Source organism: Carassius gibelio, chromosome B3 (genome assembly GCF_023724105.1).
Source record: "Carassius gibelio isolate Cgi1373 ecotype wild population from Czech Republic chromosome B3, carGib1.2-hapl.c, whole genome shotgun sequence".
NCBI lineage: Eukaryota > Metazoa > Chordata > Actinopteri > Cypriniformes > Cyprinidae > Carassius > Carassius gibelio.
This window is the reverse complement of record NC_068398.1, coordinates 26,089,396-26,113,680: the sequence shown is the minus strand read 5'-3', so window position 1 is coordinate 26,113,680 and position 24,285 is coordinate 26,089,396. Positions and strand designations below refer to the sequence as shown.

Here is a 24,285-nt window from a genome sequence, read left to right as displayed (position 1 = left end):
GCAGTTTTCAACATTAATAATAATATTAAATGCATCAAATCAGCCAATATTAGAATGAATTCTCAGAATCAGAATTAGCTTTATTTGTCGAGGAATTATTATTGTGTTTTCTGAAGGATCATGTGACACTCAAGACTGGAGTAATGATGCTAAACATTCAGCTTTACATCACAGGAATAAATCTCATCTCAAAGGACAGTAAGATTGAAAATTGTTATTTGAAATTGTAATAGCATTTCACAATTTTACTGTTTTCATTCATTTTTGATCAATTAAATGCAGGTTTTGTAATATGCTTTTTTTTTTTTTTTTTACTTTTGGAATGTTTTCATTGTAAAGAACTGTTTGGATTCCTTTTAGAAAGCGAAATAAATACAAATTATTGGCTGTATATTGATGACTCCCCTTCGCTTCAGTTCAAATGTGATGCTTATTTTTAAAGGCAAACTGTGAACTTTAATTTGGTCTGGCCTTTCTGGACTTTTTCTGGACTCTAAAACAGATTTATCGTCAACGTTTATCCTGAAACTTCCCGTCATCCTCCGCACACACGTGATTTAAAACGCTTTAACTATCGCCATGTTTCTCAAATACTTGGAAAATTGATTTTACAGCTTTAATTTGTCACGTTGGATCTTCAGTTTGGTGACTTTCTGACATATAAATGACCAGCAAAGCAGGACATCCTAGAGAAGTTTAATCAATACATAGAATAGCGGTTCACTTCGAGCCACTGTAATCACAGTTCTCAGAAGAGTTCAGCTCATGAACACCACATACATATATTCTGAGAAGATATTGCTATACAAGCTTACTTTAACATACACATCCACTACAATTAAATTAAAGCTCACGGACATCGCGTAAAATCACAAAGGCTGCAGGTTTAATGGCTGTTGGCGGGAAAGTTCACTGGCTTAACCGTTTTACAAATCTAATAGCAGCACAGATAACTTCCTATAACCGACCAGTCGATAGCCAGAAGCGTATGGATAGTGTGATAGTGTGAATCATACATGCCCTGTAGTTCACCCTCAGCAGGAAGTGAAGGGTTCCGTGAAGTAAGCAATTATCCAGCCAAGATGAAATAACCTTTCATTATTTCATTATGGCCAACAGCTGCAGAAGTGCTGCTGTGAACAGGTCTTCATAAGGTCAAGTGCCTCTGAACATCATTGTCTCATCGGTTCACTACTGGATAATGCCTTCATATTCCCACACATTTTTCTGCTTCACAGTAACTATTTGTCATTTTACACACACACACACACACACACACCTCAGTTGCATGTGTTGTATTGTATGATGTATTCATGAACTGAGAAATAAAGTTGAAGAGAAATAAACATGGACTTTCAGTGATGATGAACAAAAGGAAATGTATGTAAAATTATGAATCAACTTGTGCAATTCAGGAAATATTCTTACACTACCCTAAATCAATGGAAAAAAACGTGCTGTCCCAATTACCATAATGTTACCACCTTAAACTTAAGATGCCTTAGGTTTAAAGTGATACTGCTTTACATTTAAGGCATCTAGATAATTGCATCTGCTATAAACAATGTTTTAGAGGCTTAACTCAAAACACTGTTGAGAGTGAAGACAAAAAAAAGAGAAAAAAAAAGAAAGCATTGTGGCACTTTGTGGTTGTCAAATATTAGTCTATCATGTTCTTTAAGATAATTCCAGATTCAGTATAATTGGCAGAGCTTGGGGCATAACGTTGATTTACACAAAAGAACATTTCCCACCTGCTCCTCTGTATTACAGTGACACACTTGACATTTAAACAGCTAAGTCCAAACAGCTGATAAAAACATCACAATAATCCACACAAATGCAGTCCGTCAATTAATGTTAAGGGAAACAAAAAACTATAAGTAACAAATTCATCATTATAGCATTTGAACTTCAAACCATTTTAAACCAAAAAAAGAGTTTGTATTCCATAAGAGTGAAAGGTTCCACCCCATGTTGTCTTCACATCAAAATCTACCAATGTTCTTTGTTTTGTTTTGAATTATGGGCTGTTCATGCTTATACCAGTGCTTGTTCTGTGCAAATTTCTTTCCTGATTCAGATGAGACAATTTATAAAAGTCAATATTAAGTAATATTATGGTTTATGGACTCACATTTTAGCCAAAAGCAACAGTTTGAAGTTAAAAAATGCCTTAATGGATTTGTTGCTTACAAACATGCAGCTTTTTCTGCTTGTTTCTGACGGCACCCATTCACTGCAGAGGATCCATTGGTGAGCAAGTGATATAATTAGATACTTTCTGATGAAGAAACAAAATTGTCCAGAGTACATTTTCACCAAATGTTTGTTTTTGGGTTAACTATTCCTTTATGTGAATAGGGCCAATCCTACAAAAAAAAATAATAATTGTGCAAAGCCGACCTCATACGTCATCCTCCCGGAGCGGTTTCGGTGTACAACATTGAGGGCAAGCTACATTAAAATGATTATTACGTTTTGAACATGGTTATTTTTGGGCTTTTTTTCATTTTTTCGGTGAACTAACCCTTTAATATGATGTGAACCATATGAGTGTCAGTATTATTTGTGTAAAATACATAAATCACTGTCATTTTCAGTGTATCAGCATCAGTACACATTCAGACAATTTGAAGTGTGACTTAAGTGTGCAAACATGTTTAGAGCAACAGTAACAATAATACTTTGCTTCTCTCCTAAACCTACATTTGCATAAAAATGGACCAAAAAAGAAAAATGAAGTAAATTAAATGAAGCTAGAGAAATCACATTCACACAAAATGAGGTATCTGACACAACATTTATTTTTATATATATGGTTTTCTTTTTATTTATTCAAAAGAAACAAGGAAGAAGGCCAAAAAAACAAAAACAAAAAAAAAACAAGGTTAAGAAAAAGGCGAGAGCTTTAAATAGGAGCGAGTGTGTGCAGGTGTGTTGTGGAGGAGAAAGAGGACATGATTCCTCACTGCGGGTCTGACCCAAGCCCAATGCTCAGGCTAAAGCAGCGAGCCCGAGACAACGTCACACACCAGAGAAAAAGGCACTAATCCAGAGAGAACCAAAAATAGAGGAGAAGGAGGGGGTCAATAATACACATGGAGAAAACAAAATACATAAGAGCTAATACACAACACTGAAAAGACAAAAGAGGTAAGAGAAAAAAAAAAAAAAAACACAGACAGAACACATCACATTAGTCCATGTGACAACTCAAATATAACTAAACTCTCTGGTTTCTAACTTCTTACTGGCTTAGCTGGCATCCACCAGGTTTTTTTTTTTTTCAACACCAAATCTCATGATTTGAAAGTTACGTGAAGAGATGCATCTCTGAAATCATGCAACTGTGGTTCAGCTCTCCAATCTGACGTCCCTCGTGAGGCGAGTGATGACGGCTACATTCACATCCCAAGACAAATAAAAAGTGGCTGCAATAAATACATTGGCTTAAAATGGTGGCTAGCCGTCTGGTTTTTCACATTAGATCAACTCGTGCACGATCGATGAATCGCGATCGCCATGGAGCTGCTCCGCTACTGGTTCTAAAACAAGTAAGAATGATGTCAAATGGAATACATGATGCGTAAAATAATACGGTGGTACATCTGAGACGCTCATTAAATTAGCACATCTCCGAGCTACTCAGTTTCACCTGCCCTCTCCAAAAAATTAACATAATTTACAATTGGAAGAAGAAAGAAAAAAATGTGTTGAAAAGGTAAAACAGACAAGACACATACAAATATATAATATATATATTCTTAAAAAATGGATTCTCTCTCCAAGTGATTTTTTTTTTTCCACAGCCCGGATGTACAATGCATTTGCAAGTTCTTACGCTTACATTTTCATATATATATTTTTTCCTTTTTAAAAACAGCTTCAGGATTTACTATTATAAAGAGATTTAAACATGCAGCCTAAACAAAAAAACAACAACAAAAAAACAAAAACAAAATTCTATTGGCAGACTAGAAAAGAAGCCAGAAGCAGCAGGATGAATCTACAGACAGAATCATAGTTGCTTTAATTTGTGTGTGTTTTACTATGCTAGGATTCAGCCTTTCCTTCGCCCTTACAGCTCAGTCTGGACTGCAAGCGTTCATGAAGACGTCACGGTTCTCAGGAATAACAGATTCGCCCGGGCACCACGGCAGAGGAGGAAACATCCAGCCCCTCCACTACGTTTTTTTTTTCTTTTCTTTTTCTCTCCTTGTTTTCAGTCACAATTTCCATTCCTCTGTGCTGCTTTCAATTTCACAGGACTTTACGGGTGTTGACGGGGAGATGTAGGGTAGTCTGATTGCATGTGAATGTGAGGGGCCGTTAATTACAATTTATTGACTAATCGCTTGGTTTTTTTCCTTTACATGTTCCGACTGACAGGCGTGACGTAGTTGCGTGGGAACATGCCCGTCTGGCTGTGACAGGCGCCCTTCCACCAGTTGGGGTCAGAGTTGTCCAGGACCTGAATGAAGTCTCCGCGTCTGAAGCCAAGCTCGCCGTCCTCCTGAGGGTCGAAGTCGAACAGGGCCTGCACGTATGTTGGATGCTGCAGATGCACAATAGACACGTGTAAATAACACCATGGTTTAGTACACACACTACTGTACAAAAAACATGGGGCCTGTGCGATTTTGTTTTTATGGTTTTGAAAGAAGAGAAGGATGTTGGATTCATATCCACAAATCAGTTCTGGAATATTTTAAACAAATGAAGAAAAAAGAAACAGAAAAGACAACAATTGAACAGTTTATTCATCTGATCACTTCAAACTGTTGACAGAATCTCCTGTTTGGCATTTCACAAGCTTTCAATTTTTTTTTTTCAAATCATAAACAAATATTAAATGTACTATTATAAAATGATAATTTCAAATCAAAATTCTTAAATATTTTCATCGGCTTCGTCTAGTGTGCAGCATGCCTTTTTTTCTAGTGCTGCTGTAGACAACTATTCTAGTGCGTGCTTTTCCAAAGAAACATTTAAATTAATCTTTAACCTAAACATAGTAACTTGGTCTTCCCATTAATCTACTTTCCTTTTCTGTGGATTTCCCTGAGTCCAAAAATCCTGTTTCACTAGGAAGTGTCACATTACAGAAGTCAGGGCTCCAGACAAAAATAAACAAACAAATAAACAAATTAAGGAGCCACTGGCTCCGATAAAAAACTAAATTAGGCACACATACATACATACATACATACATATACATATATACACACACACACACACACACACATATATTTTTTGTAGGTGCCACAGAAGAAACAGGTTTTATTTATTTATTTTTAAACATTAACATTTCAGTCATACTCTGATGTGTTTATATCTCTCCTCCTCTTACAGCATCAGCATTTGAATCCATCTTGTAGATGTCCTGGGAACTACGCTTCACGTAAAGTGGCCATTGAATGTCTTTTCCAAATTGAGAATTATATGCAGTCACAAAGAAGTGTTTATTACACAGAATCTGTGCCAATATCATGGACCAGAACTCATCAGTTAGTACTTTGGGCTTCTCAGTGCATCTTATAAATGTTGTCGGATGTCTTGGACACATCCAGTCTGTTTTTCTTCATTAGTAACATGCAATCTTATAGGAGGTGTTGAATTTCATCTTTCACTCCTTGCATCGTTTCTTATGTAAAGTAGTAAAAAAATTTGAATTTGCAATATAGCACATATATTTAGAAAAAACTCTTTATAGTTATTTTTCTAGCTGACTGTATTGTCACATAGCATTGTTTACAAGCGTTTTTCACAGTTTGAAATGCTGAATGAGAGATTATAATGAAACATTACAGTATGCTGTACTGTAGGCTATCTTGGATTCTACCTTTTGATGTTCATTTCATACTACAGTATAGTAGTGCCGAGGAAGATGTGATGGGGTCCCGTGCCGCTTGTACTGTTGCGATAAAGCTATCGCGCCTGCCGCATTAAGGAGTGCCAAAACTGTATTTATTGTTTGAATTTCATTATAAATTTGTTTCGAAGTTCAGGTATTAAAGCACAAAGCTTATTGTGATTATTGGGACGGCAAGTACGCTACAAATATTATGCAGTGTGCACGTTAACGCAACACAGCATATAGATAAACAGTTTTATAACAAGAAGCCATATTAGTATCGATTGTAAACGAGAATTGTTAACAGTCCACACAGCTGACAGCTTTACCTGTTGTGCTTTGTTCAAGTGCATGAAATAGACACTGCTTTTCTGCACTTTTACTTCACACGTCTCCGTCATTTTCGATCTCTCTCATGCCGCCACAACTGGAGCTGCTTTTAGCAGTGTGCATCACCGCTGGCGTTCGGCAGAGATGACGACTGTTTGAAAAGCTTTTTTCCACTAAAACATTGATGCGCATCGTCTCACTCGACATAGCAAAAGATTTGATTGCAAAACAAGCAGGGGAAAAAGGCATTACATGCAAATCTTTAAATAATAACATGTAAATTTGTATAGTCACCAGTGGCGATCTCAGCTAAAATATCACTCGCAAATTGCGACCGTTTTAGGTGCCGTCTGGAGCCCTGAAGTAAACGTGTAGCTAATGGGGATACGCATACACTTTAAGGATTGGAAAGGTAAAAACCAGCTACAGACCTGAGGCACCTGCTCGATGTCTCGTAGAAAGATCTGTTGATTTCGGGAAACGGAAGTGGTGCGGTGATAGTCCACCAGCTCGTTGAGAGAGTTAAACTTCACGACCCACAGGAAGTACTTTCCAGCACCGTCACGCAGCACTTTAAAGTGCTGTACATCATTGCCAAACCTTCAACAACAACAACAACAAAAAAAAGACTTGAATATAAGCACAACACTTATATGCGTGATACATACGTGTAATCTGTCTGACAACTTCAAGCTTTATTTAATAATAAAAAGACGTGATGCACTCCTGCTGTGTCATGATTCATAAATAAACGTTGCAGACTGGGGGTCAGGTTAAATAAGTGAACAGAGATCAGAGCACATATTAATACATGTATGCAAACACAGGTGAGAGGGACGGGGAATAAAATGTGTGACTGCCCTGATGACTATCAGAGAAATGATTGAGATGAGAACAGATGATTCACACGAGACACAGGATGACATTCAAGCTACCTGTCTTTGTGTGTGTGTGTGTGTGTGTGTGTGTGTATATACACGTGTGGGGGAGAGCGAGAGAGAGAAAGAAAATGTAAGTGTTTTTGATGGTTTAAGTGGTTGTTCATCTGAATGCTTTATCTTCACGAGCGGGATCTTGTGCAGGTGAGGACTCCGACTTTATGACGTCTGCCTTGCACACAGCAGTTATTCTGGGAATAAGGAGAGGTGGATTTAATGTGTCAACATACTTGACGGACAGCGAGAAGTCTCCAGGTGCGCTCTCGCTCTCTCTAATGAGGAAGGCTCCATCGTGCCTCTGTTTGTTTAGGATCTCCTCCGCTCTGGCCCTGGGGATTCTCCCGAAGAACCACCTGTGAACACACACCGACATAAACATTAACATTAAATATGACATGACATTATATAAATGATACGGAGGACAGATCAGTCAGCTGAAGATGATTTTCACTGATTTACATGGAAGTGTGGATGAAAAGAAAGAGGAAAGATCTTTTGCAAAGCACTGGCGCTTAGAGTGACAGCTTAGGAAAATGAGATGTCAGACTTCTGTCTGATGGAAAGCCAAGAGAGCAATTAACACTGGCAAAGATAAGCACAAACAATCAACTTCATTACACCATCTGTGTGAACAAAAACATGCAAAAGCATGAAGAGAAAGTTGGTTACAAGCTAACCATCCAATAATATACGTGCTTACTGAATGAAACTGAAATTTGAAGTCGAACTTCACTAAGGCTGACTGTTTGTGGATGTGTGCAGGGTGAGGTGAACTGGGTTAAGCACATGACAGCCAGTGACAACTGAAGGCCTTTATTTACCGGCGAGACGAGAAACAGCTGACAAAGCCAAAGTTCAATTACTCTGTGCTATTATAAATGATAGCCAGTGTCAACACTGTGCTGACAGACCTTGGAGTAGAGGCTCACATTTAATCAGATGTAAACGGTTTCATTTTTATTAAACAACATTTAAATGCAAGTATAGTTTTTAAATGATTTACAGTTCTGCTTGTGTTTAATTACTGAGATATGATGTTGTAATTACAGCTTATTCAAAAAGTAGAAAAAAATAATTAGAAATTACAGACTCAAATAAAAACCAAATACATTACTCATTTCTGCATGAATGTTTTACTGATGAGATCCAGTGTCATAATTACAGTACTGCTGATTCAAAGTGGAATATAACAATACAATAACCTGAAAATAAATAAATACAATAACCTTAAAAAGTCACACTGAACAGACTATTATTCCAACCCTCATACTTTTATTCAAATGTGTAATGGACATCTAGTTTAATTAAAGATAACACACATTCTTTTACTCTATACTACTACATCATCTGAAATTGTAATACAGGTCTGCTCCCAGAGGGTCTGTTACGTAAGACCAGGAATAAAACCACAGACTGTCTCCACTGTACCGGTCTTATCTCTCCTGCCCGCTTTGATGTGGACGGCACAAGCCACACACACACACACACACACACACACACACACACACACACTCGAGGGCAAATTGGACTCGCTGCATCCTGCTCGACAACAGTCAGAGAGCTCAAACACGTGGATGGCATTTCCATGTCCTGTCCTGATAAGAGGCCCATACCATAAACCTGACCAGGGTTGTGTACCTGAAGGTAAAAAGCCGCTCCGTTTTCTGGGATGTCAAAACACAGTGAGGCCAAAAACACTGACGACAATGAGTTCCAGTGACGACAATGATCTATATTCAATTATCTGTTGAAGAGAGGGACTATTCATAACAAAGAGGCTCACACCACTGGAACATTGAGATATATTCATCATCTGAAAGCTAAATAAATAATCTTTCCATGCAATCAAATCTTTCAATTTACAATGCTATTTTTTTGGCTATTGCTACAAATATATCCCAGTGACTTAAGACTGGTTTTGTGGTCCAGGGTCACCTGGTATTAGCGCTCCTTTATTTAAAACATTACTTATTACTGTAAATATCAAACTAAATTAAAACAAAGGAATGAGGCCTTCAAATACTTCCATCTGCAAGTCAGTGATTATTCGATTAAAAGTAAAATAAATGAATGTAGGTCGACTATGGCTTGGGCCCGCAAGAGACCACCCAGGACGACTTGATTTTTACCACGACACACTTTGATTTTAGGAAAGGGTCTTTGAATGGTGGAGCCTGTTCTCGAGCCTCATTGTGTGTCATTACATGGGTTTCAATTCTCTCTCAGGCAAATATTAGTCAATTATTAATTCATTCATACATCCTTTCACCTTTGTTAGTGCACACAGGACAATAATGAAACTCACTCGCATGGAGACCAATAAGGAACAAACCAAACCCTCCACACTTTGAGCCTAAACAAGCTGCATGGAATTAAGAGCAACAAAGTGTTCCTATGAAAAAACATCAAGAAGTCAGCTGACAGTGAGAGATTCTGCAAAATGCAGATTAGTGATTAGGAAAAGAGCTGAGAATCTGTGATCTGAGAGCAGAAGTCATTACTGAAGTGTTCAGATTAGAGTTCACACAACAGCCTCAAAGCTGACACGGTGTAAAGTTCACTTAGTGTGCTGTGAAAGCTAATATATCATCAACCATATACACTGCCATTCAAAAGTTTGGGATCAGGAAGATTTTAAGTTTCTTATGCTCATCAAGACTATTTATTTGGTCAAAAATACAGGAAAATGAGGATGAAGGACGTCGGTGTTGCGTGATTAGTGACGAACGCAGAGAGAGAACAAAACAAAACTTTAGAGGAAAAAATGTTGGAGGATTTAGAAATAAGCCAAGAGGAGACTAAAGTAAGGAAACTCCTGTAAATAAACTCAAGACTAGGACATCTCAGAGGCGCGTCCTGCGTCATCCGCCAGAATGGCTTGTATGTATGAAAGACAGCGGAAGTGAGGGAAAAGTGTTAATCACGTTTGAAAAATTTATATTTTTCTTATGAAAATGCAGGAATTCGCAACAAGAGGCCACTATTCACCCCCAGGAGCCATGTAGTAGTGTAGTGTTTTATGATGAATGCGTGCGCTTTATTTGATGTGTTTTGGACTGTTCAACAAACACACCCACCGCAACGATAAAGCTTGGAAGAGCCAGGACCATTTTAATATAACTCCGATTGGATTCGTCTGAAAGAAGGAAGTCATATACACTTAGGATGCCTTGAGGGGGAGTAAATAACAGGCTAATTTACATTTTTGGGTGAACTAACCCTTTAAATGGATCAAAAGTGATAGCAAAGACTTGCGTTGTAAGAAAAGATTTCTATTTTGAATAAATGCTGTTCTTTTTAACGGTTTATTCATCAAATAAATCAAAGGGGAAAAGTATCAAAGGTTTCGAAAAAATCAAGCAGCACAATGGTTTTCAACACTGATATAAATCATCATATTAAAATGATTTCTGAAGTATCATGTGACACTGAAGGATGGAGTAATGATGCTGAAAATACAGCTTTGATCACAAGAATAAATAACATTTTAAAATAGAATACAATAAAAACAGTTATAAATGTAATAATATTTCTGTTAGTTTATTGTATTTCTTATCAAATAATAGCAGCCTTGGTGAGCATAAGTGTCCCAAAACATTAAGGCAATTGTGTAATACTTGTAAATACCAGCAGCTGCTGCAAAAAAACAAATTAGATCTAAAAACTGCAGAGTATCAATTTGTCAAGGCTGTCGGTGTGTTTTGAAACCGACACTAAAGCAGAACGGTTGAGATGCACTGGTCTGGTGTTATTTGGAGATATTCTGATGAAGATGTTCATTTTGAATGATGTAATAAACTAACACCATCTCTGCACTCCGCCTTTCATTTAGCTTCTGATGTCAGTTAGGGTCTAACCCTTGTTTTATAGCAGCTGTACACGGCTTTGTTCAAAGGTTTCCAAACATGATTATAGTAAATCTCCTCATTAATACTGACAGATTCGTCAGATGTCTTCATCGATGGGAAACACCGAGCAGAGGAGTTTCTCCCAGATTGGGGAAGTGAAGTCACGTCAGAGAGGTGTTAGATTGACTTTATTCAATTCTCTTTAAACCTGTAAGAGCTGTACACCAAGAAAACGATTCAAAATTCAGAAGAAAGATGATTCTGAATAAAAACAATGGAGCAATATTTCTCAAGGTGGAAAAAGACTTGACCTTTAAAGCTGTGAATGATCTCATGGTGCTCTGAAAGAGGTGTAAGCGGAAGTCAGGCTGTGGTGGCTAACGTATCTTAGTATACTTACGGATGCGCCTTCATCTCGATGTAGTTTTTAGGAATGAAACCGTCTTTGCCGTTTAATTCTGCTTTATACCAGTTCTGATCGCACTCTTCGTTTAATACCTGTGGAGAGAAGAGAAGATGATTAATATTGATTAAACATGACTCGTTCATTCTGCTGTAATTGTGCATTATTCCATTACACTATAATCTGCATACAGCTTTATTCTGTTACACTATAATCTGCATCCTGTTACACAGCTTTATTCTGTTACACATGATACACCAGAGTTATCACAAGCACACAAGACTGCTATCAAGAAAGCTAAACATCACAGCTGTATCGGAGAGTTGGAAAGTGTAACGCAAGAGTAATCATGCTAAGGCCCAGCACTAACCACACACATTCTGGTCAGTTATCTTGTTTTAGCATCACAGCGTATGTGAAGATAGAAAGAAAAAAAGTGTGTGGTGAGGTGTTTGAATCTGACTGGAGGTTAAATGTGAATGTGGACTGAGGCTTTTTCAGTTTAGGCTTCAGACAACCACCAATCTGATTAAAAAGGTACAGTATCACATACTCAATTCCACAAAATGCATGGAAGACCGTTCTATCTTCGATCCAGTACTGCAGCGCTTAATTATAAGAACAACATGTGAAATTTCATTGTTTTTGTTAATGTCTATAAACAATGCTGTTGGAAAATATTAATTCTGAGAAAGTCGCTCACCATGAGCAACGAGCAAGTCCTCCAAAATTGACATTTTTTTTTAAAAACGGTGCTCTTAAATCTCTGAAATTGAATACTTTTATCTGTAGATGTTATGTTATCTGTAGTAGATGAAAGCAAAAGTATGCAAAAATCTAAAATTAGGAAGAATAAACATCCAATATGGCTGCTAAATATCCAATATGGACAGACACAGAAAAAAAATTGATTAATAATTATAATAATGCTAAACACAAATATTGGCTGATAGATATCTAATATGAATAGTATAGAATATTCTAATCTTTACAATAACCCATAATATTGTTTGATAACTGCTAACATATATTGTGCATCTCTAAGCACCACATTAAGTTGAGACCATCACAACAGATCAGCTTTCAATTCAACTGGCTCCCAAAGGAAAGCATGGTGCCTGTATTCCTATTCTCTGCATTGGCCAACATCCTTTTCAACAGCAGTCAGATGTGAGAGGGAAGGTGGGGACCACATTTCTGCCAGAGAACAGACTCAAAACTGTGGTTTGGAGGAAACAGAGCGTGCAACATCCTTCCGCTGCAAAGACTGATGGGTAGACAACCAAAGGAAGAGAAAATCTGACAACAAGGGATGGACCATTGACCAAAAATGGGTTGGGAACCATTCAAACGTTGGGATATCCACTAATTGCCCAAACTGATGTCATACTCATTTGAGTTTTTGCGAAAGAAACGATTGTCTTTTTTTGACGATTTGTGGTGTTCATAACTGGAATTAAGTGGGTGCACAGGCAGAAGACGAGAAAAGACGACGTGTTGGGCGGTTTAAAGGACGCTTTCAATGCAGCAACAAAGCCACAGAGAAATACAGAGAGAATTGATTGTGCAGTGCTCTCCCTAGTGCATACTTAAAACAGAATAGAGTGCTAACAGCTCTCAGATAAACCCAAAGACAACCATTAGATTGACACCATCCACCCAGCAGCTTCAATCTGGAGTGAAAGCTACAGATGGCCATCATTTATTTAGAGAGAGAGAGAACTGCCTGCATCAAGCTTGAATCTGATCAACCACACGTACAGCAAACATATTTCTCACGCGTGAGGGTTTATCTGCACTAAAGGCCACATGGTAGAGTGACTTTCACAAAGCTGGTTAAAAAAAAAAAGTGATTTCGCAGTCTGATAATAGTTATTTTAAAATTACATCAAACTTGAATAACATTAAAATAAATTAAGCTTTACTGCAGTTTAAATCTCAATAGCCCACTCAAAGACATTAGATAAATACTACATACACTGCTGTTCAAAAGTTTGGGATCAGTAAAATATTTCATGCTTTTTATTGGAGTCTTATCAAGGCTGTATTTATTGATCAAAAATTCAGAATATTACTGCAATTTCTAATATTGGTTTCATATTTGAATATACTTTCAAATTTCAGATTTTAAAGCAGAATTTAAAAAAAGAACAGCATTTATTCAATACAGAAATCCTTTGGAACAATCTAAGTTTTTACTATCACTTTTTATCCATTTAACACATTCTTGCTGAATAAAAAGTATTAAATTCTTAATTTTTTTACTGACCCCAAACTTTTGAATAGTGCATAAGAAGAGTTTATTTGCAAAAACGGACAACTATGCATTTAAAAAAAAATTTTTTTGTATCTAATAGAAACTCCCATTTAAAGAAAGTTCTTTATTTAAAAAAAAAAAAAATAAAAAATCTTTATGATCCCAAATGGCAGTGTACATAAAAGGACTGAACTTTCAGCCACCAAAAAAAGGTGAAAATCTAATCAAATCTTTTTTTCTTCTTTTAAAGGCACACACAAAGTAATTTAGATATAAAACTCCATCTAACAAATGAGAATGATACATTTACAGGAAAGACTCATGAGGAAATGAGACGCGACATCAAACAACTGTCAGTCTGAAAATAAGAGCTGAAATTCATAAGATCAAGAAAGACTTTGGAAAGGTCTAGGGCCTAATGGTTGTCTTGTATTATTGCAAAGCTTCATTTAATGTAATGAACAGATTGTGTTCACACAGGTAAAATACACTGTTCTTTAGTTTCTGGATCAGTTAGAAATCAAAAAAGATGGAAGATCATGAGCAAACAAGATCAAGCCAACACGCTTCAGGGAAGTGGTCTCATTCTCTCGGCTGAGAGGGAAAGATTGTAGAGAGGAAATGAAAGTAACCTAAAAAGTGTATCACAGGAACTACACAAGTGTTCAAGCATAACTGCCATTATAAACTTCAAACAGCTTCAACATTTCTACACAAAAACATGTGACGATCTCTTTTGTTTGACATTTTGTGTCACCATAAAGGCCGACTTATCCTCAGACTGTGTTCGTCACAAAACCGCAATCAAGTCTGGTTTCAGAACACTTTCCAGCAACATTTACAACATTATACATTAAAAACATTTATTTACACACACCACATACAGACGGCCATTTTCAGTCAAATTGCTATACAAAAAAAGTTTAGTAGCGCAAATCCGTGAACTAATCTTCCGAAATTTTAACAGAATAAAATTGAATGGAATGGAATTGAATTAAAGTTGAATAAACTTCAACTTTACTGTTCAGTGCACTGATGTCAGACTCATTTTGGATAATAAAGTTTATTGTTAAATTGTTAAATGCCCTGCCTCCATTTCATATCTCCATCACGTCATTAGAAGTGTTTGATCACTACATTTGAGTGATCATTGCAAAAAATGTGTGTATGTATATATATTCTTTTTATGTGTTCTATTCTATGTTTAGTAACGGTCAAATGTTTGGACACACAAATGGGAAAGTTTCCAAACTTTTGACTGGTACTGTACTATAATATAAACAAAGAATATCGGATGATATTAAAAAAAAAAATTAAACCCCTATCGGTATCGGTATATCGGCACCCAAAAAACCCATATTGGTCAGGCTCTACTGGCAATACTGCAAATATCAGCACACAATATACGATTTTCTATGGGTAATACAAAAGCAAGCAGTTTATCCCCCAAACAAGACATTTAACAAAACACATTTGTTTTTCAAACAGCAATGCTGGAAGCTAATCATTCTTTGCACTTCTCGCACAGAAACATAACTACGCCTACACTGCGACTGATCAAAATTAGATGGAGACAATTATAATTAATCAGAGGAGACTTCAAGCGTCTGTTGAGTCACATCTCGATGCCTTGAGCTGATAAACACCACTTTTCCATTTCTGATGTGCTGCAAAGCCACTCCAGCTAATTTACTTTGTCTTGATTTCCAGTAATTATTTTATTAACAAATATGTGAACTGATTGACACGTCATTCACCAAAGATTCAACTAAGATCTGTCCATCAAAACAGTTGGCGATGTTTTTGGTTTCTTTCAGTAAATCATCTTTTCTTCTTTTAGCATATTTATATGAATACAACTGGTCTATTCCAGAAAACCACACACCAAGTTAGTTTTAAAGCAATGGATTTCACTGAAAAAGAAAGGAAATCAAAATTTCATTAGAGTTGAACATCTAATCAGAGAGAAAACAATTTGCTTTGTTGGCAGTTTCATCAGTGGACACAAGTGCGTTTGCTGTGGCCTACACTTTCTCTCTCACTTACGAACACAATCTCTATCCATTGTCCAGACAGCGCTGTGTCAACAGCCCCCAGCGCTCACCCCCGCTTTTAATCAGGCATGGCACAACAGTAATGGTGCTTTCGTTTTGTGTGGCAGAGATAATCTCATCCACAGCTGTCATGGCCTTCTGCTCCAACAGGTCAGGATACCCACAACGCACTGCAACCACCGCTACTTGAGCCAATACCACAGGCCAAAGCTGGACGAAGGGTTTGGAATAAGAGCACAGATGGAAATGACGTATGTGCAGTCAATTTGACGTCATCAGATGAGGGTCAAGGCTAGAGTTTTCATAGACCGATAGAGACAGGAGGGCAATGCAGTCCGGAGAGGATTGCGACGCATGAAGGCAGTAGATTATCTGAACATGTGGATTTATCTGGTGTGCAGCCCATTCTCTGTTGTTGTTGATAAAAAAATAAAATAATAATAACCGTGATAAATTCACATCCAAAATAGGTTTTTGCCTACACCATATGTGTGCGTGTATTGTGTACATTTATTATGTATATACAAATACATATGCATGTATATACATTTATGAAAAATGTTGTTTATATATTAAATATAGTATACAAATTATATGTATATAAATATAGACATGCAAGAACACGTATATAAATATTTTCTAAATATATACTGTATCTGTGTGTCTTTATGTATATATACACATAATAAATATACACAGAACACACTAATATATATATATATATATATATATATATATATATATATATATATATATATATATATATATATATATATATATATATATATATATATATATATATATACATATACATACATATACATACATACATACATACATACATACACACACACAAAACGTTTATTTTGTTGTCTGGCAAAAAATATATAAAAATAAAAAAATAAGAATAAAAAAATAAAATTCAATTAAGAAAAATTAAACTTAGCTAAATAATACACCAACTTCTTATGAATACAAGTACAAGCAAAATAATAGAACAAAAAGTTAAAATAAACAAATAATAATAAAAAAAGCTGCAGTTAAATATTTAGGGTTAACCATAAGTATAAGCAGTACTAAGTTACAATATTAAAACAAAAATAAAATGAATAAAACAATATTATTATAATAAAATAAACAACAACAAAAACAAAAAGCTAAAATTGTTTAAGGTAAACAATAAGTTTGGGCAATAATATAAGTGATGCTTTCTGAAGCAAATGAAAAGATTAATTTTAGAAAAGCGTGAACTGTGTGCAACAAATGAGCTTCGAAATCATGCGAAGTGCAAGCTTTCATAATATAGGCCAGTCGTTCATATTCTAACCCATGTGCTGTTATCAACACTGCCATCCACGACTTCACAAAGGGTCAGGGCACGCTACACCACCACAGACGCTGATGTGTGCTACAAACAAGGCTTCTGTTCATCCCAGAACCACTTTGACAAAGACACCAGTGTGCACGCTAGTGTCAGTCTCTGCTTATGACTGACTGGATGACAGTTGTACAGTCGGTCAAACACACACACACAAAGACTCGACATGACATTAACATCACAGCCGGTGAAAGACTGCTGAGAAAGGGGAACAGATAAGAGACAGTCTCAATAAAACAAATAATTAATACAGAAACAATGAACAAATGCAGCATCTCGCCATCCGTCTCAACCTAGTACCTCAGGCCTGACCCTGGGACACAATGACCCTCCAAAAAAATAAAAAATAAAAATAAAATAAAAGAGTATCTGATCTGGGAAGCTTTTGGTGTTGAGTTCTAAACATGGTTCCTGAAGAAAGAGGAATGGAGAGAATCAGCTTGATTAAACAATCTGACAGATACTCGTATATGAGTCAATATCACCATCAACCCTCAATACTCAAACATTCTGCTCTTAATTTCCCCATTCACTTTATGTCATGTCATACAGAGTATATACTCAAGTACGACAGAAACATATTAGATGAGCTCCCACACACTTTTTAAGATAATTATAGGCCATTATTTGAGCATAAATACCCTGTCATGGACATATATATTACTGCTTGCCTAGTTGGGGTCACTTCATCTACAGTGATATCGTTGACTTGATTGCAAATGATTGCACAGACACTATTTAAACTGAACAGAGATGACATCACTGAATTCAATGAGCTGCCTTTAACTGTCATTTTGCATTATTGACACACTGTTTTCCCTATGAATGTTGTTCAGTTGCTTTGACGCAATGTATTTTGTTTAAAGCGCTATATAAAGGTGACTTGACAAATAAGTTTTCATTGCAAAATTAAGATGCACATTATATTTTCTGAAATGTATGATGTTCCTTTACAAAACAGGGTTATTAATAATAATAATAATAATAATAATAATATAATGATATCCTCAATCACAATTGACTAAAGTAATGACTTAGTTACAAATATAAAAACTTAGTCTAATAAAACACCCTTTCATAGTCAGTTTTGTGTTATCATGGCAAATGAGTCCAGGAGTACAGGACACCAAAAGGCTGCCTACAGTGATATTGACCCATACATCAACAAGACATCTAGCACTTTTGAGGGTAGCATTTTATTAAAAATGCTCATCCTACTGCAGACAGCAAGACAAATGGACAAAACCCATTAAATGAAGCTGCCATAATTATTCAATTCAACCTCATTATGGAAGCAAAGAGTCCTTATTGTAGAATTACTCCCAAGAGTCCTTCTCCTGCTGAACGTTGACTGACTCCGCTCTTGTTCAGACTTGATGTCACTGCTCTTAATTAGCTCTACAGACCCGGAGCCAAAGGTCACACCGCTGCCCCAAATGACAGCAATTACCAGGCTTTGATTACGGTTAAGTGGCATTGTTACACTTGGGTTTGCTTGCGATGCCTTTTGTGCTGACCCTGGAGAAAACTTTCAAATGGAAACTCTGAATGGAGATGATGGTAAAAAGTCTTGCTTTTAAAACAGTTTTTGCATTTTCATTCACAACAGCGCTCGGCAATCAGTCAATCAGTAATAATAACTCTAGTGCTGAATTGCAGCTCTCCCGCTGGGACTTGTGATTGCTGATTAAATACATCTCGCTTGCACTCCTGCACCCAGAATCCATTTCATCACATTTCAGAGAATTAATGAAGTCTGTTAGAATTGCTTTGCTGAAAGTAAACGACTTTGATCAGACTCTTTTTCTTTTCTGATTTTTAGAAAGTAAATGCCTTGAACAGTCCTACAAGTCTGTATGATAATGGCTTGTGGCCTCCCCCTAACTAAAGACACTTTTCTGGAGATACACATTATATCAGTTATCGGCCAATATTTGTCAGGTATTTATCAATACTTATTATTTAATGTTTAAATGTTTATTTTTAGGATTAGATTACCTTTGCTGTAACATTAGCTGTGCTCCTACGCCTAGTGAGAATATAGTTCCCAGTATTTATAGGATTAAAAATGGTCTCTGTCTCATATAGCCTTGTTATTTGTACACGCTGTGAGTATACAGATCACAACGTGTAAATAGGATGTTGTTTGCATTATTTTGTCACTTATTGGGCTTACTATGCTACCATTATCCATTTACATCCAGTGTTTGTGCTAAGCTAGGCTAGCGGTGGGTGCGTCAAATAACACTTACAGAACGCACAGAAATGAAAAAGGTACGTATGGACTTATCTAACTCTGGGGGATACTGTGAATAAGCTAAAGTCCTAAAATGTCGGAGTGTTCCTTTAACATTCACCAAAATATCATCTTTTGCCATATCTTGTTTGCACAAAAGTGAGTGAGTGAACAGGACACATGGCACATGTACGGACCGGTGATCTGAACTATACTTTAAATTATCCCACTCAAACCAGAAGATTACATCAAACCTGTTTGGCTCCATAAATTGACTAAGCCTTTCTGCCTGCCCATCCGTGAATTATAAATCATGGATTGTGCCGTTACATAAGCCAGCGTCCTCATGACACTGACACACGAGCAGAAGTCTATGATCACAGTTACTGATGGACAGGGCTTGCTGATGAATCTGCCTGATACAGAGGCAGTGAGAGGATGTTCCTAACAAGCCAAAGTGATTAAGACTTGATGGGCCGTGTTAATCGCTGCTTTAGGAGGCTGTTCTAATGAGCTTTGCGGACAGCACACATGGGATTGTGATCTTATCTTGTGATCACCTTGTTGAGTACCTGCTACTGTAATCATCCCAAACTAGATTCTTCATGGGTCACTGGTCATTTTTCTAAATGAGTTTGCTGCCTTGTTTAAATCATTGTTTCCATTCAAATAAAAGAAATCTATATTTGGCAAAACACAGAATCTAAAATAGAATAGCTGAAACCAATTTTCTGTGTCTTATATTACATTAATCTAGCATACAGAGTAGCATGACTCAATGGCCTATACATATATAGGGCTGTCACGATAAAATTTTGCTGGACGATAAATTATCGCGATAATTTCTTGGATAAACGATAATATTGCCGTTCTAAGACCAGTTTCAACTAATATAATGGTAATGGCATAATAATGCAGGTACAGCTTTTCAAAGATTAAAAAACTTATTTTATGGCAGTTTCAGAGCAAGAAATAGCAACTTGTTGACTTTGTGTGGCTTAAAATTAATTAATTTTGTATTGTTATATTATGTTTATATGCAAGTTAGGGATGCTCATATTGACCGTTTAACCATTAACCGAAAGTCAACATTTTGACCATGAAGGTGCCGTTCACATATCACGTCTTTTTTTGTGCTTAAGTTCGTTATTTCAGATGCGGTATGCGCGCTCATAATGGAAGAGATACGGTGCGCCGCGCTCGTTTTTTCATTCGTTATCTGGCTCGGTTTGGTGTTCATCTTCAGTTCTCTCTTCACAGCAGTTCAGTGAATGTACTGTTTGAGTAAATGAATTACTCCGGGATATTGGTTTATTTTAACTCAGAGGGAGTGTCAGCCACATTAAACAAAGTTAACAGCTTGTTCGCAGCTGATGGACGCTTCGCAACGACAGACGTTTCAGGAGCGCAGAAAAACGACGCGCATGTGTGTAACTCTCTGGGCACATTGAAGCACACAACCACACGCATACAGAACATCCGAGAGGGTGTTTTCTGCCGTGGGCTGTCCACAGGCTGCGCTCCAGACTAACCCCGCATCATGACATGTTACATTTTTTTAATAAAAATCGGAAAAAAAAAAATATTATCGCAGCTGAAAAAATTATCGAACTCATTTTTTGAATTGTGCGATTAATTGATTTATCGACTGGTGCCCTGTCCGAAGTAGCACAGCATATGCGTACAGCCCAATGCACAGCCTTTCAAACTATACTTCACTGCACCGTTTAGGTGGAATAACCCCATGTGTGTGACACCGCATTCTCGAGTTATGAAGAATAAAGAAGACAAAAGTGAATCTTCTGAAATGTAGCAGCAAAATCATCTCAGGTAAAAAGTTATAAAAATTGTGTCTAGGGACAAGCTGGCCATCACTACTCAGACCATATCAGTCTGTTTGTATCCTATTATCTGATTAAAATATTATAAAATAAAATATTGTATTCACTTATGTCAGAAACAGTGAATCCATGTAAAACAGGCTGTTGTTTTTACTTTATTGCACTGTTATAATTCATAAAAGTTGTACCCACCAACTGCCGACAGACACTGTTACATGGACTTGCAAACACTGATTTTTACTCTCATTTGGCGCTTCATTTTTGGCCCTGTGTGTGTGTGTGTATAATACACGTTACTTTTTACGTGCAAACATCGCCGACGGCCCCAGTTTATTATTGTTTCACTTTCACAGCACATTAAACATCACTGTCTTACTTCATCTGGACAAACTGTGCATCAATTGAAAGTTTAAAGACTCTAGCTTCGATATTTGACCAATATTTTGATAAAACATTGTTGCAGTGACAGATATTTAGTGATTTATGTCAGGAGTGCAAAATAATAAATCCGTATTATGCCACATTTTGAATAGAAATTCACCACTCACTCATATTCAGTCACGTCAGCAGCGGTTTATTTGTGTTCACATAGACTCACTGAACAGCATCAATAAGGATTTTTAGACCAAAGATGCATATCTGCGGAGATATATGGATATATTTACTGATGTTTACTTCATATTTCTTCAGACAGAATCGTCATTTCTATTCATTTTCCACGGATTTACGCGATCAGATGATAAACAGCCTCTCCCAGCGATCTGTGTGTGCGTGCAGTAGTCACAGCTCGTGCGGTGTGTGACTCAGACTCTGATTGGGTCTTCCCAACATCAATCTTAGAGTGTCATGTCTGGACACCGCCCCATCGTGTCACATGCTTCCTGCACACTTCCTGGTAGTTATCTGGCCAAAACAACACTGAAACACCTCTGTACACACAAAATATCCGAATAATAAACCCGCGATTACGATAGTAAAGCTTGGTATGAGAATTTCTTGAGATCTGGGGCGTTTTTATAAAAAAAATCGAAAATGTACATCGGAAATGCTAACTTGTGCAGCGATGAAAAAGGCTAAAAATAACATATTTTTACAACAGTAAACGACCAAATTCCACCCCTGATCGCTAAAGGAAGTTATTATAAACACTCGATCGGGGTTTAAAGTGAGTTTTGAGTAAAAGTGTACTAATAATTTCATAAATTGTCAGATGTAGCTTGATGCTAACGTTAGCACCAATGCTACTAATAGCAGGTGCTTTTCTTCTTCATAATGCATTTTTGTCTCAATAATTCACGTAAGGTCGTAAGAAAATGTTTTGTTGTATTTTTATAGTAAGACTTTTGATAAATAAGGGCTAAATGCAAAGAGAGACTGAAGTGAGATCGCTGCTTTGTTGCTTTGTAAAGCCTGAAAAACCACAATCAAGGCTAATAAAGGTGGAATAAAAACAAAAGAATAATGATAAAAGAATAATGCGGATAATGTGTCGTACCTGGCGGAGATGTGAAAGACTCGTTTGGTGAGAACAATACAATAATGAATCGTGCAGCTTTCAACAGTGAAACATACACAAAGAGCACAGGAATGTTTACATGTGAGATCTTATAGAGATGACAAGTGCCATAAATCAATCGGATTAGCCTTCTCTAAAAACACACATGACATGGCCTTAGAAAATATTTCATAAAATTCACAGTTTTACAGATTCGATTATTCGAAGACTTGTGGCCTTAGCTACAGTGTGTTTTCAAACTCATTTCCTACATCAACATTTTTTTAAATACATTTAAAACATATGTTTTTTATATTTTTATTTTTGTTTTTATGTTTGAGCTTATATATCTCTATTATCATAACAGTCTGAGTGATTCTGATTCCTGAACAGTAAACTTTAAAGTGTCAGCTTTGTGAACAAAGGTTGATTATGTATCTAGTCAGAAAGAATCATGAGCAGAAACCTTTTTATTTTGGGTATGTAATTTCGGTCTCCATGCCAAAAAAGGGGGGTTACTAGTAAGGGGTTAATGAGCCATCTTTGAGTCACCTTAACTGCTACCCAGGGATGTCTCGCCATGATGACTCAGTCCCTAAAGACAGACGCTGATAACACCACTGTGCTGCTGGAAACGGCCCTTACGAGGGCAGCTGCCTCATCCTTTATCTGTGACGCCACCTATAACTCACTCTCTCTCCATGTGTCGCTGTGTTATACCTTCACTTGAAACACTGTCAGGTAATGCATCATTTCAGCAAACATCCATGTAGAATGCATGAGTGCAGCTTTTGCTAACGCAGAGATCACAGACTGCATATAAGAGCTTTTTTATGCTTCACATTGAAAAGATTAAAGACAGAACGATGCTGTTGTTCTCTTGTGGGCAAATATCAACTACTTAAGCATCAGAGACAGATTACGTCCACTGTGAAACTGCTAAAGCAAGCATGCATAAACACTGGCCAACACACAGTAACACTGAATGTAAAGAGTGTAATATAAACACACACACTAGCGCTCAACCAATATGCTTCTTTCAGTGTTTGATGACTATACTACAGAAAGTGTGATGGCTGTGTGACACACACACAAAATAAACCCACAATCTCAACAAAACTGCCAAATGTTTGCAAATTAATATGCTTTTAATCGCTGTCATTTTGCCATAAATTATAATGTAAATTACAATTTGCAGATGGATACTTTAAACCAAGCATATGTTTATATAAAGTACACAAAGTATACACTTATTTAAATCATAAATCAAAATCAAAATGCATAAACAGAGGGACGTAACATTTTAATTTTATATATTTTTTCATAATTTTCAATTAAAACAAATATTGAAATGCTGTTATTTATTTTTTTTAAATGTAAATTTATTTTAGTCAATATAAAATTACATAAAATGATCAGATTAATTTATGGTTAAATGATTTTAAACATTTTTTGTCATTTTATTTTATATAGATTACATTTTAATTGTATTTATTAATTTCAGTCCATTAAATACGTTCTTAATATACATACATAAATATAGACACATCTTTATACACACACACGCATTTCTGTACTACTATTGTACTCAACACAATCAAGCAAACATATTTACTTACAATTCTACATTGATTTTACCTCATTTAAG

At 36.5% G+C, this 24,285-nt stretch overlaps 1 protein-coding gene across 4 annotated transcripts in view; it reads right to left on the bottom strand.

The window, feature by feature from the left end:
* Positions 1–2,803: 2,803 nt before the first annotated feature.
* LOC127952420 (growth factor receptor-bound protein 2) overlaps positions 2,804–24,285 on the bottom strand; it is a 36,953-nt gene continuing 15,471 nt past the window's right edge. For all 4 annotated transcript variants that reach the window (XM_052550843.1, XM_052550841.1, XM_052550844.1 and 1 more), the window contains exons 4-7: positions 11,374–11,471; positions 7,356–7,478; positions 6,619–6,787; positions 2,804–4,558 (exon numbers count right to left, since the gene is read on the bottom strand). In XM_052550843.1, coding sequence (XP_052406803.1) covers positions 4,373–4,558; positions 6,619–6,787; positions 7,356–7,478; positions 11,374–11,471 — 576 coding nt within the window. In that variant the 3' untranslated portion in view covers positions 2,804–4,372. The remainder of the gene's footprint in view (positions 4,559–6,618; positions 6,788–7,355; positions 7,479–11,373; positions 11,472–24,285) is intronic.